This window comes from Musca autumnalis, unplaced genomic scaffold (assembly GCF_047663935.1).
Source record: "Musca autumnalis isolate F117 unplaced genomic scaffold, ASM4766393v1 scaffold_229, whole genome shotgun sequence".
In the NCBI taxonomy this organism is placed as follows: Eukaryota; Metazoa; Arthropoda; class Insecta; order Diptera; family Muscidae; genus Musca; species Musca autumnalis.
Genome location: NW_027411788.1, coordinates 1809 through 19495, shown reverse-complemented (window position 1 = coordinate 19495; position 17687 = coordinate 1809). Strand labels below are relative to the sequence as shown.

The window sequence follows — 17687 nt, the reverse complement described above, 5'->3', positions numbered from 1 at the left end:
ATTATTTAAGCTTGATGTGATAAGATGGCAGAATCCACAAAGTTATTTCATGCATATGTTTATTTGTTCCATAAAGCAATTTTAATTTGCAGAAAGTTTATTCCCAGGAGTAGTGGTGTAGGGTATCAGATGGTCGGCCCCGTCCGACTATAGCCTTTGCTTGCTTGTTAAATCACATAAACGTACAAATACTCTCTCCATATATATATATATATATTTTTACTTATTCTACGGACTTATAAAAGAGAGCGAGCTTTTAGCTTTCCAGCCAAAACCGCCAACGCCATTCGTGCAATCTGAAACATTGGCGGTGATTCAGTGATTTCAATAGTTTCAACTGTTTTCACTGCTGCTAACTAATGTAAGATTTTGAATATTGTTGGTTGGAATGCATTTATTTTAAATTTCTATTATTATTTTTTGATAGGGTTCGCGAGTTGGGTGTGACTTTGTTGTGCTAAAAGGTCGTGCTTTATATTCACGTGTGCACGAGATTACATTTTTGTTGTTGTCATATAAATTGTGTGATTTGAATCTACAAGTGTCATTGTAGATGCATACGTTATTGTGCGTGTATGAACATCTATATATGTGTTGTATGGCACTTTGTGTTTATATTTCAGCCACACTTGCGAATGGTTATCGCGCATCTAACTAGAAAAAATGAGAAAGCTATACCAGGCATTCCTAACGTACATTGATGTGTGAATGATGGGGGAAAGAATTGTCTTTATGCCTTTCGTTGAAAAATATTTTTAAAAAATTTACGTTTATTGGTCAGTGGGTCGCTGAAAAATATTCTTAAAAAATCCACGTTTATTGGCCAGTGGGTCGTTGAAAAATATTTTTTAAAAAAATCCACGTTTATTGGCCAGTGGGTCGTTGAAAAATATTTTTTAAAAAATCCACGTTTATGGGGTACGAGGGTCGTTGAAAAAAATTCTTTAAAAAAAAACACGTTTATTGGTCAGTGGACTGTTGAAAAATGTTCTTTAAAATATCCACGTTTATTGGTCAGTAGGTCGATGAAAAATATTCTTTAAAAAATCTGCGCTTATTGGTCATTGGGTCGTTGAAAAATATTCTTTAAAAAATCTGCGCTTATTGGCCAGTTGGTCGTTGAAAACTATTCTTTAAAAAATCCACGTTTATTGGGAAGGTGGGTCGTTGAAAAATATTCTTAAAAAAAATCCACGTTCAAGGGGTACGTGGGTCGTTGAAAAAAAATCTTTAAAAAATCCACGTTTATTGGGAAGGTGGGTCGTTGAAAAATATTCTTAAAAAAAATCCACGGTTATGGGGTACATGGGTCGTTGAAAAAAATTCTTTAAAAAATCCACGTTTATTGAGTAGGTGGGTCGTTGAAAAAATTCTTTAAAAAATCCACGTTGAAAAATATTCTTTGAAAAATCCACGTTTATTGGGTAGGTGGGTCGTTGAAAGATATTCTTTAAAAAATCCACGTTTATTGGGTAGGTGGGTCGTTGAAAAATATTCTTTGAAAAATCCACGTTTATTGGGTAGGTGGGTCGTTGAAAAATATTCTTTAAAAATCAACGTTTATTGGGTAGGTGGGTCGTTGCAAAATATTCTTTAAAAAATCCAAGTTTATTGGTCAGTGGATTGTTGAAAAATATTCTTTAAAATATCCACGTTTTTTGGTCAGTGGGTCTTTGAAAAATATTCTTTAAAAAATCCACGTTTTTTTGGTCAGTGGATTGTTGAAAAATATTCTTTAAAATATCCACGTTTTTTGGTCAGTGGGTCGTTGAAAAATATTCTTTAAAAAATCCACGTTTGTTGGTCAGTGGATTGTTGAAAAATATTTTTTTAAAAAATCCACGTTTATTGGTCAGTGGATTGTTGAAAAATATTTTTTAAAAAATCCACGTTTATTGGTCAGTGGATTGTTGAAAAATATTTTTTAAAAATTCCACGTTTATTGGTCAGTGGATTGTTGAAAAATATTTTTTAAAAATCCACGTTTATTGGTCAGTGGGTCGTTGAAAAATATTCTTTAAAATATCCACGTTTATTGGTCAATGGGTCGTTGAAAAATGTTTTTTAAAAAATCCACGTTTATTGGTCAGTGGATTTTGAAAAATATTCTTTAAAATATCAACGTTTATTGGTCAGTGGGTCGACGAAAAATATTCTTTAAAAAATCTACGCTTATTGGCCAGTGGGTCGTTGAAAAAAATTCTTTAAAAAATCTACGCTTATTGGCCAGTGGGTCGTTGAAAAAAATTCTTTAAAATATCCACGTTTATTGGTCAGTGGGTCGATGAAAAATATTCTTAAAAAATCCACGTTTATTGGTCAGTGGGTCGTTGAAAAATATTCTTTAAAATATCCACGTTTATTGGTCAGTGGGTCGTTGAAAAATATTTTTTAAAAAAATCCACGTTTATTGGTCAGTGGATTGTTGAAAAATATTCTATAAAATATCCACGTTTTTTAATCAGTGGGTCGTTGCAAAATATTCTTTAAAAAATCCACGTTTATTGGGTATGCAAAATATTCTTTAAAAAAATCCACGTTTATTGGGTAAGTGGGTCGTTGCAAAATATTCTTTAAAAAAATCCACGTTTATTGAGTAGGTGGGTCGTTGCAAAATATTCTTTAAAAAATCCACGTTTATTGGGTAGGTGGGTCGTTGCAAAATATTCTTTAAAAAATCCACGTTTATTGGGTATGCAAAATATTCTTTAAAAAATCCACGTTTATTGGGTATGCAAAATATTCTTTAAAAAATCCACGTTTATTGGGTATGCAAAATATTCTTTAAAAAAATCCACGTTTATTGGGTAGGTGGGTCGTTGCAAAATATTCTTTAAAAAAATCCACGTTTATTGGGTAAGTGGGTCGTTGCAAAATATTCTTTAAAAAAATCCACGTTTATTGGGTAGGTGGGTCGTTGCAAAATATTCTTTAAAAAATCCACGTTTATTGGGTAGGTGGGTCGTTGCAAAATATTCTTTAAAAAATCCACGTTTATTGGGTATGCAAAATATTCTTTAAAAAATCCACGTTTATTGGGTATGCAAAATATTCTTTAAAAAAATCCACGTTTATTGGGTAGGTGGGTCGTTGCAAAATATTCTTTAAAAAATCCACGTTTATTGGGTAGGTGGGTCGTTGCAAAATATTCTTTAAAAATCAACTTTTATTGGTGGTTTAAAAATATTTTTTTTTTTTTTTAAATCCACGTTTATTGGGTCGTTGAAAAATATTCTTTAAAAAATCCAAGTTTATTCGGTCGTTGAAAAATATTCTTTAAAAATCCAGGGCAATTATTTTCCAGCAACATTGTAGATTGAGTTATTAGTCAGTAATGTTAGTTGTATTCCATTTCAGCAATATCTATTAGTTTCTCACACTAAAATATAAGAGAGTTTCAAACAGATATGGTCTTCTCTTAAAAAAAGTCTCCATTAGTCAAATGTTGCCAAGCAAAAGCAAGCGGTATGCCTACTAGCATGTGCTATCTTTGTGATATGATGCCATTGCGGTTTTAACAAATCAGTCGTCGGCTGCATCCGCTGTCAAGCCACAGTTGCGCTTCAATTTCACAATGCTTAGTTCGACTGCATCGTGTGTTAAATGTATTTGGTCGTAGCATGAATACAGATAGATGTATGTACATATGTGGGGTTTTCGATGAGTCATGGTTTGATCATTAACTTCAACAGAATGTGGGTTTTCCCAAGTATATAACTGATATTTTTTTATTATGCATTTTGTCATAAGCGCTGAGAAATGTTTCGTCTGAACGTAGTTTTTTTTTATTTTTACAAACAAAAATTATTGTGGAAATTCTATAAAATTCAATGTGCGGGGAATACCTTTTGCAAATGTGTTTTCTACCACTTTTTATAATAATTTTTTTTTAGAATTTGTATACCCGTCTGCTCGATAAGATGGCGGGGTGATGTAAACAACTATGTAATTACTTTGTTTCAGGAAATATAATATACATTATGCTGAGATTTTTTTGAGACCTCAGTTACAATATTGAATTAATTAGACATCGTCTGCATCTGCCATCCAGTTGCAGTCGAAACTGCAATGTAGCACCATTATTGATTCCCCCGTGCTACATCCATCCGAAGACGAAGAACAATAACTAGAGAAAAATCCAATATATTTTTGGCAAATGCTTCGAGAGATATTCGATTCACAAAATTTTTTTCTGAGTCGGTTTTTTCAACAACTCTTCGTTCACACTTTCTGTCCATTGGCATTCATTGATGGTTAGAAGCAGTTTCTTACTCTCGAAAATTTGCCAGATAAAATGTATCGGGAAGAAGTGACAAAAGCATGTGTAAGCATTTTGGAAAAACAGTTAGTTGCTACAACCTGATGATGCAGCGATCATAGTATTGCAAAACTAAACTATTACTGCAAAAACCACATCCATGGTCCATGTTGCATTTTATGGATGTGTGGAAGAAAAATCTAAAACAAATTTCTAATGCAGCACAATGTGCTTCCAGACATTAAACAGTTGTGGAAGCAATTTTAAGCATTGGAGTGGGAGTTGAACAACAAATTGAGGAAATTTCCCTTCCAACTTCATACCTACAATCCCGTGGTTTATGCTGTCGACATTCACTGCCACTACTTGCAGCAGTATTTAGATAGCCCCAAAGGTCGCTTTGGAGCGCTGCAAACCAGTGTAAGATAAACAACAACAACATTTTATTTCACACTAACTTCTATATTTACATAATTTACAGATTCCTTTCGGAAATATAACGACAGTAGTGAAAGGCATGAGATTAAGGGCTGGCATTACGCAAACTCCAGGGCAACAAGGCAATATACGGCTCAGAGGTCTAGAAGCACCAGAAGAAGATCACGATTCAAGTAATAGCCGTTTCTGGCGTTTAATAAGTGAGCTATTCGATGGTGTGGAAAACTACTTGGATTTGTTTCTTGAACAACGTTTTGTACATAATTTCTTTCTGCTGGTATTCATTAACAGCAATGGACATAATATGTCACTTCCATATATTGGACCAAACTGTCGACTATTTGCCGAATGTCGCAAGACATTGGGAAGCAAATTACCCTATCTGATTATATGTGTTGGACAATTTGTAAGATCTATGCTTTCGAAGACAAGACAAGCGAAAGGCCGAGAAATATCGACTAACATAACCATTAGACTTGGATTATTTCAACAATATTCTTCGTTTACACACTGACCAATAAATGTGGTTTAAAAAAATTTTCAGGACTTCGCAAGCCAATAAGGCACACATGTCAATAAACGCTATTTTTTAAAGAATATTTTTAAAGGACCCACGGTCCAATAAACTTGGATTTTTAAAGAATATTTTTTTAACTATCCATTGATCAATAAATGTGATTTAAAAATATTTTTCAGGACTTCATATGCCAATCAACTTGGATTTTTAGGGATATTTGTGAAGGCTACACAGGTCAATAAACGTTAATTTTGAAAGAATATTTTTAGAGGACCCACGGTCCAATAAACGTGGATTTTTAAAGAATATTTTTTAACAACCCAGAGACCAATAAATATGGTTTAAAAATATTTTTCAGGACTTCATATGCCAATAAACTAGGATTTTTAAGGATATTTGTTAAGGTCAATAAACGTTAATTTTAAAAGAATATTTTTAGAGGACCCACGGTCCAATAAACGTGGATTTTGAAAGAAAATTTTTTAACAACCCAGTGACCAATAAAGTTGGATTTTTTAAGAATTATTTTCAACGACCCACTGACCAATAAACGCGAATTTTTTAAAGAATATTTCTGTGATTTTCATGCTAACCGTCATAACGTCGACATAACGTGTTATGCTTAAGCGTTCCATATGCCATTATTGACTTTTTGAGATATATGTGGTTTCATTCTGAATTTTTGGTCGGCATTTCCCTATCTGCTCTAGTTTCCAAGATGTCCAAGTTTAAGTTTTTTTCCCGTTATGAGATTAATATTTTAATAATCTACAAGTTTAAGAACATATTTCGAATATCAGAAATTTAATTCTCGATTTAGAAATTTTGTGTTTATTGAAACAAAGATGACAAATTGTTTTTGCCACTTTGTTCCATGTAATATACAATATTTCACATTTGTGCCATGTGGATATGGAACAATTCGACAGAAATTCTATATTTAAAAAATTCTCTAAAACTTGCATATTCCAATAGAACTCCCTGTAAATGTTTCTAAAAAAAAGTTCTACATACTATTATTAAATTCGAATATCTCAAAACAGGCAAATGGCGTATGGAACACTTAAGCAAAATCAACATTTTCTGGCGAGTGAAAACAATATTTTTCTCTAATATTTGCTACTTGAAAATGATTTTGTTTTGGCTTTTTCTTACATATTCATAGATCATGCCAAAAACAATCGTTATGAATAAAAATTTTTAATTAATTTCCTATTGGAATCGAGCTATCGGATGTGGAGCGGCTTCGCTGTTCGCGAACTTTTCTTCTTTCAAATGCATTCTGTTTTATTTTTAACAACAACAGTGGGGGTTTTCCCATTTAGTTGAGCTTTCATGATTAACGCTTAGCGCTGCCTTTGAAAATAATGACTTTGGCTCCGAACGCTAACACGCCGTGATAACACTTTTTTCTTGTGTTTTTCAATTACGTGGGTTCAAACCCCAGCATGGCTCAGCTGATTTTATTTTTATTTTTTTTATTGCATTATTGAGCATTAGCTCGATTCCAACAGAAAATTAATTAAAAACAAGTAAGCATGTGATACCCTACACTACTGCCCCTAGGAATTAGCTTTCATTAAATCAAAATTCCTTTATGGAACAAATAAGCTTATTGTAAGAAATAACTTTGTCGATTCTGCCACTTTATCACATTAAGCTTGTAGCCTACAGTTTGTCGCCGAGTCCGAACTGCGTGTTCTAAGACGCCGCTTTGGGAGAAGTTTTTTATGGCTGAAATATTCAGAATATATTGCCAACATTGAAAGTTTGATGTTATCTCGCCACGGCATTCTACGTACGTGGCTGATGTGAAGTTGAAATATAGCTCCACTCTGTGGTTGTTCGTTGGTAATTGGCATCAGTTGAGAACGGCTGGATCGATTTCGACAATTCTTTCTGTAAAATGTGCGCCATAACCCGACTTGGGGTTTTATGAAAATTTGGGCACGCCTACTTTTACATCCACTTTTTTCAAATTTAAATTTTTATAATTTCTACAAAAACTACTGAACCTATTCGCCTTAAAATGCCAGGGAATGTACAGGGATGGCCCCGAATAAAATAGGCTCCAAATGTTGTTAAATTTCTGATGGGGTGGGGTACTTCCCCTACACCCTCTTTCTTTCAAAATGCTATATCTATATAAATAAAAATCAAATGTCGTTCGTTGGTAATGGCATCAGTTGAGAACGGCTGGACCGATTTCGATAATTCTTTCTGTAAACTGTGCGCCATAACTGCACTTGTATTTTTATGCAAAGAAATGTTGAGCATGCCCACTTTTTTCAATTTTCAATTTTTGCCATTTCTACAGAAGAATTTCAGAAGGGGCGGGGTACTTTCCCTATACCCTATGTCTTTAAAAATGATATCAAATATATAAAAGACAATGTGTGTATGTGTGTACGGCTGAACCGATTTTCTTGAAAATGTCAGGGAATGTACAGGAAACACCCGTGGTGAAAATAGGCTATATATATATTTTTTAATTTCGGACAGGGCGGGGTACCTCCGCCATGCCCTATTTTTATAAAAACCCTATTTTATCACGCCCACTTTTTAAATACGTTACATACCGAAAACTACTGAACCGATTTTCCTGAAAATTTCAAAGAATGCACAGGGAGGACCCGTGGTTAAAATAGGCTATACATTGTGTTGAATTTCGGACGGGTGTGGTACCTCCACTATGTCTGATTTAATAAAACCGCTATTTTAGCAAAAATGAAACGAGTGATTTAATTAATTCTTCCGAACAACCAACCTCTGAACCACCCCGTTCCGAGCCACCCTGCTGCGGACTTGCACTCTCCGAACCCCGAACTTCCAGCCTCCGAACCACCCCGCCCCGAACTTCCACCTTCCGATCCACCCTGCTTCGACCTTCCACCCTGCTGTGGACTTCCACCCTCCGATTCACCATGTTCTGAACTTCCACCCTTCGAACCAACCCGCATTGAACTTCCACCCTCCGATCCACCCGGCTCGGAATTTCCAACCCCTGGTGCTCGGTGACAACAAACTATATATTTTGTGGAATTTAGGCGGAGCGTGGTTTGAAAATTAATTCTATAGACAATGGTGGTTGTGTCTCCGACCCGAGGGACTTATTTGTGGCTTTTAGACCCGACCATGCCCACTTTTTTGAATGTGTTATATCTTCAAAACTTCTAAACCGATTTCAATGTAATTTTCAGATGATGTACAGGGATGATCCTTGGTGGAAAAATTCTAAAAATTTTGTTAAATTTCGGAGGTGCGGGTTATACCCTGGGTTAAAATCATTCCCAGGTATTTATATTCGTTAACTGTTCTTAGCTTTTCTCCTTGATATGTCCATTGCTCACTTGCCGATAGCTTGCCTCCTTTCCTAAATACCATTATCTCTGATTTTGTATGGTTTACTTCCATGCCCCATAAAGTACAATAGGATTCCAATCTAATGATCATTTGTTGTAATATTGCTGGGTTGTCTGCCAGGATAACTATATCATCCGCGTACATGAGTAAACGAATGTTTGTTTCATCTATATCGATTCCACCTTCAAGATATTCGTGCAAGTCGTTAAGATAGATTGCGAAAATAATTGGTGACAACAAACAGCCCTGCTTTACGCCAGTATGCGTTTCAAAATATTGTGATAACAGATTTCCCGACCAAACGGCGGATTTTGTGTGTTCATAGATTTTTTTCACGAAATGAATTATTTTCGACGACAAGCCAATGGTATGTAGTTTATAAATTAGTAGATCCCTGGGAACTCTGTCGAAAGCAGCTTTAAAATCTACGAAAAATGCGTAAACCTTTTTGTTTTCATTCAGTTTCAGGTTAATTATTGCTGAGAGATTAAAGATGTTATCGATTGTCGAGTAACCTTTCCTGAAACCCGCTTGGTACTCATTTCAAATTTGGTTTCCAATAACCCAATCTGCAATTCTTTTGTTGATCATTCCAATCATTATTTTACCAACACAATTCATAAATGTAATTCCCCTGTAGTTGCACACATCATTCACGTCTTCTTTCTTATGGATTGGGAAGATAATTCCTGAACGAAATACCTCGAAATCATCAGAACCATTTAAAATCATATTAAACGCATTACACAAACTTTGGAGCAATGCATCTGTGGCATGGATAAAAAACTCATACGGGACTCGGTCGTCCCCTGGTGCTTTATTGCACTTTACATTCTGGAGTTGTTTCTTTAATTCTTGGACCGTGAAAGCTCTATCCAGGATATAGTCGTTTGACAGACCAGGAGCAAAATGTATTGGCTTTGTATGACATACAGGATTCAACAGCTTCTCAAAATAAGATTTCAATACATCTACCGAAATACCACAGTGCATTTCATCCCCTTGCTGTCTGATTTTCTGCGCTATATATATAAAATGTACAAACCATAAGACCCGACCACTCCTACTTTCTTAAATATGTTACAAATCAATGGAAATGCCAGATGTTATGCATAGCGAAGCTTTGGTCTTATTGGAAAACAAGTATTTAAATTAGAAGGCAACATATCGATAGCTATAGCTTCATCTGGTATATAAGATGTACATTATAAGATGGTCGAAGGACGACACGGTTGGCTTTTAAGTTGCCACTTAACATTCATGTGAATGAAGGGCGCATATTCAATATTAAATATAAATTATCACCTGGAACGAATTTACAATGGCACATACTAATTTAAGAAGCAAGTCACCTTTAAATTTCAGACAAAAACTTCCAGTTATACTATTCCAGCAGATGAAATAAATGCATGCCTCAAGTCATCTTTTTGGCGGTATGTTAAAATTGCATATTGACACAAACAAATCTGAAGGTTTTTTATTTATAATCAATTGCAGATCCCGACTAATTAGCGATACAATAAAAATACAATCGCTGAATTAAAGTAACATAAAACTGCTTCAAGGGCCAGCAACGCGGACCGGGTCGGCTAGTACATATATATAAAAAATGCAATTGGACAATAGATATACTAGGGCTCCACGTAATTTGCAATAATGCTGGGAATTTCTCTATCATAGAGACAAATTGTAGCATAGGAGGAAAATGTTGTATTCTACCCAGGAGACACATTAATGCAATTTGGATCAGGGGAAAAGTTAGTATGTAGTTCTTTTTCCATATGTAGGCTATTTTGCTGGTATATGCCCTCCAGGAACCAATATGGACCAAATTTTATTTTTTTGTATATTTTTCATACAAAAGTAATGTCCATTTAACCCACTAGATAATATGAGATCATCATTCAAAATTGTAGGTATGTTGTTCGACCTAAACTCTTACATCGTACAAAATCTCGTGGCTATTGATTTATAATTGCGACCCCTAGCGTGCTTCTGATTACACTACAAACAAATAACTGAATATAGTAGGCCCTAACTCTGTTATCTCAGGACATAAATAAACAAAATTGGCATCAATGGAAAGGTCAAGAAAAATGTTCACAATTTTCACACAAAAGTTGTGGTCCATTTAGCCCTCTAAATATTATCTGATCACGTTTTCAAATTGCAAGCTTCTTCTTTGTCATATACTCTTACCTAAGTTAAAATTGCGAGGCAATTGGACTACTATTGCGACCTACAGAGCAGCTACAAAATCACGAAATATTCCACGATCAACACCAATAACAAGAGGTGTCTATTCTAGTCTGAACCCGACCTCCATAGAAAATTTCGTGACGATTGGTCCATAATTGCGGCCTGGACTTTGATTACAATTTATAATGGACAGACGGACGGACGGACACACATCTCAAAATCGTGTTACATGAATCTTTCTCAAAACAAACTTATTATAATACCCCTTCCACATAGTGGTGTAGGGTATAAAAAGACGAATATTTCGAGGTAATTTTTACCAAAAGTATCACCAAAACTTCAATTTAAAAACCTGGAGATCCTTCTTTCATGAAAATTTTAAGACCAACCTCGAATAACACATATGGTAAATTTCAAATTTCCTTTACAATTACATAGAAAAAAAATTAAAAACTTTTTTGGCGAGCACATCCGCCATTTTTGGTACATGGGTTACGAAAAAAATCGTGTTTTCAAATCTGTTCGCGTTCACAAAATTGGATGCTGCACTCAAAAGTTATGTGCGGTTTTACTCTCTTGTAAAGAAAAAATATTTAAAAATTCCTATTGTGTTGTAAGAAGAACATGTATATATGAATCGTTAGCAGCATTTGATATCTATCCGTAGATGCTAAAATAGTTGCTAAATTTATTTTTATTTTCGCGGAAAATCAAAAAATATTGAAGGAATCTTGGAATAAATTTTATTTATTCTAAATCAGAGTCCAAAAAATCTCTAAAAAAATTATTTAAAAATACGTACAGAATCTAGACCACGCGTAGAAAGATGTGAGACCAAAATTATAAAGATCGCGTTTATAACTTGCATATTACAGCAACAACAAAGAACGGAAACTTATTGTTGGAAATTATTTCAAAAATATATTTTTGGTTAAATGCGAAAAATTTGAAAAATAAATGTTGGGAGTTATTCTATTATTTCGCTAAATTTCGATCCAAATCCTGAAGTATTTTGCTTAAACTTCTACGAGAAAAATAATTAGTCATCGCGAAAGTATATTTGCTTTCTGTGATAAGCATTAGAAATAAGAAGTAGAGAGTAATATTGAAATTACAATCAAAGAAAAAACATAGAAGTTAAAAACCGTATAATTCGCGAATTGGTTTAAATCGGTTGAGGTGCATGTGCTTTTCGGATACAGGGAGTCCATGTCTATCAATATGCATGGATTTTCCCATATTTCATCCAGCGGCCAAAGTGTGCCATCAGTTGCATCTTACTATTCAAAAAACCTTCAAGTGGGCAAAAATTACGCGATGTGCATATGATTATAAGGTGCATCCGATTTCAATGGCCCCCTATTAAAAATACGTCAATAAAAATTATTTTAGACAGATTCGTCAAGAACTGCGGATGTGCCACCGCATTCTATTTTGGGATAAATAGGGATATTACTCCTGAATCTTTGCAATTTGTGACACACCTTTTTGGCAAATATTATAATCGCGTATAAAGGATTACATTTATGCAAAAATAATCAAAGAAAATCGCGGTTCAATTCACGGAATTGTCAAAATATATTTTTGCAGATTTTCCTACTTTCAAGGTATCTATATCCGGCGTTTTAGTGGATGGATTCGACCGCGGAAGAGCTCATTAGATCCGGCACGTAAAAAAACTAAAATCACGCGGGGTTCAGGGGTACCTGTGCGACAGTTGTAAATTTTAAAGCCAAAAAATAGTTTTTTTCAGAAAATTTACGCACCAAATTTTCGCCTTTGGACTCCTATTACTAGGAAGCTGTATGGAGCACACTCATGAGATATACATCGAACGACGTGGAATCGCGAGTTCTACAATCCTATAAACTAGTTTCGATTATTATCTAGTTGCACCATCTAATTATAAGAAAAATTCGAAAAACACTGAAATCATAACTTCAAAATGTCAGCATCGATTTTAGGGGGATGCAGTGTATATATCGAAAAGTCATACACTAGAACCATATTGCCTAAGGGGCATTCTTTAGTTCTTTCTTTGAGCACAGGTTTGAATTTTCCGTGGTTTGGCCAGAAATCAAGAAAGAACACAAAAAAACTTGTAAACTTCAACACATTTTTCCCATTTTTTTATATTACCACCAGCGCAGCTTCCACGAAAATTATTTGTTATGGTCCATATTATGAGATCGTAGCTTAGACACTTCAATATATATAAATGTATTCGAATTTTATAATATATATTAACAGTTCGCGACTTATTAAATGGTGAACCCCAACTTCAACGATTGTAAAACTTTTTTGAATATTACCATATACTTCACTTAAAGAAAATGTTTGGCCATGTATGAGAGAAGTGCCCGAAGGATTTGTTCAATTTTAGACTCCTTAAGACTTGATTTAAGTTTGGGATGGATTGGCATGGCTACATCGACTCCAAATTGTACGATATTTGATCTTCAGATATGTGTGAGGGGCCTTAACCCATTATTTCAATGAGACTCTTTTCTGAAAGAAATCTGAAGGAGTGAGTAAAACAAAAATATGAAAGCATCCACATTTATTCTCATGACCTGTCGTAACTCAAGGCGTATAACATTTACATACACCTCGTAAATCATACGACACCGATGAGTTGCTGGGTATTTCTAGAGTTGGACAATCTCGTTCAATGGACACCGGTAATTTCATTGACCAAACTGCGTATACTTAATATCACACGTTGGTTTTTATGATGTTACTCATTCGTCTTTGAATGAGAACAGTGATCCGGATCGTTCAATTGAACGAAATTGCCCAACTCTATGTATTTCATCATTAAATAAAACGCTTGCCGTTTAATATGGTCGCCATTTGTAATGTAAATGCAAGCGTTTTATTTGAGAGATTCCGTGATGAAGAATGTGCATTTATAAATAAAACACTGTAACTTAATTTTTTTAAATTATTTTTTATATATTGAATATTTTTCAAACGTGGATTTTTAATGAATATTTTTCAAACGTGGATTTTTTAATGAATATTTTTCAAACGTGGATTTTTTAATGAATATTTTTCAAACGTGGATTTTTTAATGAATATTTTTCAAAACGTGGATTTTTTAATGAATATTTTTCAAACGTGGATTTTTTAATGAATATTTTTCAAACGTGGATTTTTTAATGAATATTTTTTAAACGTGGATTTTTTAATGAATATTTTTTAAACGTGGATTTTTTAATGAATATTTTTCAAACGTGGCTTTTTTAATGAATATTTTTCAAACGTGGATTTTTTAATGAATATTTTTCAAACGTGGATTTTTTAATGAATATTTTTTAAACGTGGATTTTTTAATGAATATTTTTCAAACGTGGATTTTTTAAATGAATATTTTTCAAACGTGGATTTTTTAATGAATATTTTTCAAACGTGGATTTTTTAATGAATATTTTTTAAACGTGGATTTTTTAATGAATATTTTTTAAACGTGGATTTTTTAATGAATATTTTCCAAACGTGGATTTTTTAATGAATATTTTTCAAACGTGGATTTTTAATGAATATTTTTCAAACGTGGATTTTTTAATGAATATTTTTCAAACGTGCATTGTTCAATAATTTTTTTTAATGAATATTTTTCAAACGTGGATTTTTTAATGAATATTTTTCAAACGTGCATTGTTAAATTTTTTTTTAATGAATATTTTTCAAACGTGGATTTTTTAATGAATATTTTTCAAACGTGGATTTTTTTAGTGAATATTTTTCAAACGTGGATTTTTAATGAATATTTTTCAAACGTGGATTTTTTTAATGAATATTTTTCAAACGTGGATTTTTTAATGAATATTTTTTAAACGTGGATTTTTTAATGAATATTTTTCAAACGTGGATTTTTTAATGAATATTTTTTAAACGTGGATTTTTTAATGAATATTTTTCAAACGTGGATTTTTTAATGAATATTTTTTAAACGTGGATTTTTTAATGAATATTTTTTAAACGTGGATTTTTTAATGAATATTTTCCAAACGTGGATTTTTTAATGAATATTTTTCAAACGTGGATTTTTAATGAATATTTTTCAAACGTGGATTTTTTAATGAATATTTTTCAAACGTGCATTGTTCAATAATTTTTTTTAATGAATATTTTTCAAACGTGGATTTTTTAATGAATATTTTTCAAACGTGCATTGTTAAATTTTTTTTTAATGAATATTTTTCAAACGTGGATTTTTTTAATGAATATTTTTCAAACGTGGATTTTTTTAGTGAATATTTTTCAAACGTGGATTTTTAATGAATATTTTTCAAACGTGGATTTTTTTAATGAATATTTTTCAAACGTGGATTTTTTAATGAATATTTTTTAAACGTGGATTTTTTAATGAATATTTTTCAAACGTGATTTTTTAATGAATATTTTTCAAACGTGGATTTTTTAATGAATATTTTTTAAACGTGGATTTTTTAATGAATATTTTTCAAACGTGGATTTTTTTAGTGAATATTTTTCAAACGTGGATTTTTAATGAATATTTTTTAAACGTGGATTTTTTAATGAATATTTTCCAAACGTGGATTTTTTAATGAATATTTTTCAAACGTGGATTTTTAATGAATATTTTTCAAACGTGGATTTTTTAATGAATATTTTTCAAACGTGCATTGTTTCAATAATTTTTTTTAATGAATATTTTTCAAACGTGGATTTTTTAATGAATATTTTTCAAACGTGCATTGTTAAATTTTTTTTTTTAATGAATATTTTTCAAACGTGCATTGTTCAATAATTTTTTTTAATGAATATTTTTCAAACGTGGATTTTTTAATGAATATTTTTCAAACGTGGATTTTTTTAGTGAATATTTTTCAAACGTGGATTTTTAATGAATAATATTCAAACGTGGATTTTTTTAATGAATATTTTTCAAACGTGGATTTTTAATGAATATTTTTTAAACGTGGATTTTTTAATGAATATTTTTCAAACGTGGATTTTTAATGAATATTTTTTAAACGTGGATTTTTTAATGAATATTTTTCAAACGTGGATTTTTTAATGAATATTTTTTAAACGTGGATTTTTTAATGAATATTTTTCAAACGTGGATTTTTTAATTAATATTTTTCAAACGTGGATTTTTTAATGAATATTTTCCAAACGTGGATTTTTTAATGAATATTTTTCAAACGTGGATTTTTAATGAATATTTTTCAAACGTGGATTTTTTAATGAATATTTTCAAACGTGCATTGTTCAATAATTTTTTTTAATGAATATTTTTCAAACGTGCATTGTTCAATAATTTTTTTAATGAATATTTTTCAAACGTGGATTTTTTAATGAATATTTTTCAAACGTGCATTGTTAAATTTTTTTTTAATGAATATTTTTTAAACGTGCATTGTTCAATAATTTTTTTTAATGAATATTTTTCAAACGTGGATTTTTTAATGAATATTTTTCAAACGTGGATTTTTTAATGAATATTTTTCAAACGTGGATTTTTTAATAATTTTTTTCAAACGTGGATTTTTTAATGAATATTTTTCAAGCGTGGATTTTTTAATGAATATTTTTCAAACGTGGCTTTTTTAATGAATATTTTCAAACGTGGATTTTTTAATGAATATTTTTCAAACGTGGATTTTTTAATGAATATTTTTCAAACGTGGATTTTTTAATAATTTTTTTTTCAAACGTGGATTTTTTAATATTTTTTTTTTCAAACGTAGATTTTTTAATGAATATTTTTCAAACGTGGATTTTTTAATGAATATTTTTCAAACGTGGATTTTTTAATGAATATTTTTCAAACGTGGATTTTTTAATGAATATTTTTCAAACGTGGATTTTTTTAGTGAATATTTTTCAAACGTGGATTTTTAATGAATAATATTCAAACGTGGATTTTTTTAATGAATAATATTCAAACGTGGATTTTTTTAATGAATATTTTTCAAACGTGGATTTTTTAATGAATATTTTTTAAACGTGGATTTTTTAATGAATATTTTTTAAACGTGGATTTTTTAATGAATATTTTTCAAACGTGGATTTTTTAATGAATATTTTTCAAACGTGGATTTTTTAATGAATATTTTTCAAACGTGGATTTTTTAATGAATATTTTTCAAACGTGGATTTTTTAGTGAATATTTTTCAAACGTGGATTTTTAATGAATAATATTCAAACGTGGATTTTTTTAATGAATATTTTTCAAACGTGGATTTTTTAATGAATATTTTTTAAACGTGGATTTTTTAATGAATATTTTTCAAACGTGGATTTTTTAATGAATATTTTTCAAACGTGGATTTTTTAATAATTTTTTTTCAAACGTGGATTTTTTAATGAATATTTTTCAAGCGTGGATTTTTTAATGAATATTTTTCAAACGTGGCTTTTTTAATGAATATTTTTCAAACGTGGATTTTTTAATGAATATTTTTCAAACGTGGATTTTTTAATGAATATTTTTCAAACGTGGATTTTTTAATAATTTTTTTTTCAAACGTGGATTTTTTAATAATTTTTTTTTCAAACGTAGATTTTTTAATGAATATTTTTCAAACGTGGATTTTTTAATGAATATTTTTCAAACGTGGATTTTTTAATGAATATTTTTCAAACGTGGATTTTTTAATGAATATTTTTCAAACGTGGATTTTTAATGAATAATATTCAAACGTGGATTTTTTTAATGAATATTTTCAAACGTGGATTTTTTAATGAATATTTTTTAAACGTGGATTTTTTAATGAATATTTTTCAAACGTGGATTTTTTAATGAATATTTTTCAAACGTGGATTTTTTAATAATTTTTTTTCAAACGTGGATTTTTTAATGAATATTTTTCAAGCGTGGATTTTTTAATGAATATTTTTCAAACGTGGCTTTTTTAATGAATATTTTTCAAACG

The 17687-nt window shown here is 31.3% G+C and overlaps 1 protein-coding gene across 1 annotated transcript; it reads left to right on the top strand.

Moving 5' to 3' along the window:
* The first annotated feature begins 3620 nt into the window (after positions 1-3620).
* On the top strand, positions 3621-5295 carry LOC141396319 (single-strand selective monofunctional uracil DNA glycosylase-like). The gene is made up of 3 exons (XM_073971696.1): positions 3621-3636; positions 4527-4678; positions 4740-5295. Exons 1-3 carry the CDS (start codon positions 3621-3623, stop codon positions 5208-5210), a joined length of 639 nt encoding a protein of 212 aa, XP_073827797.1. The 3' UTR covers positions 5211-5295.
* Positions 5296-17687: the final 12392 nt, after the last annotated feature.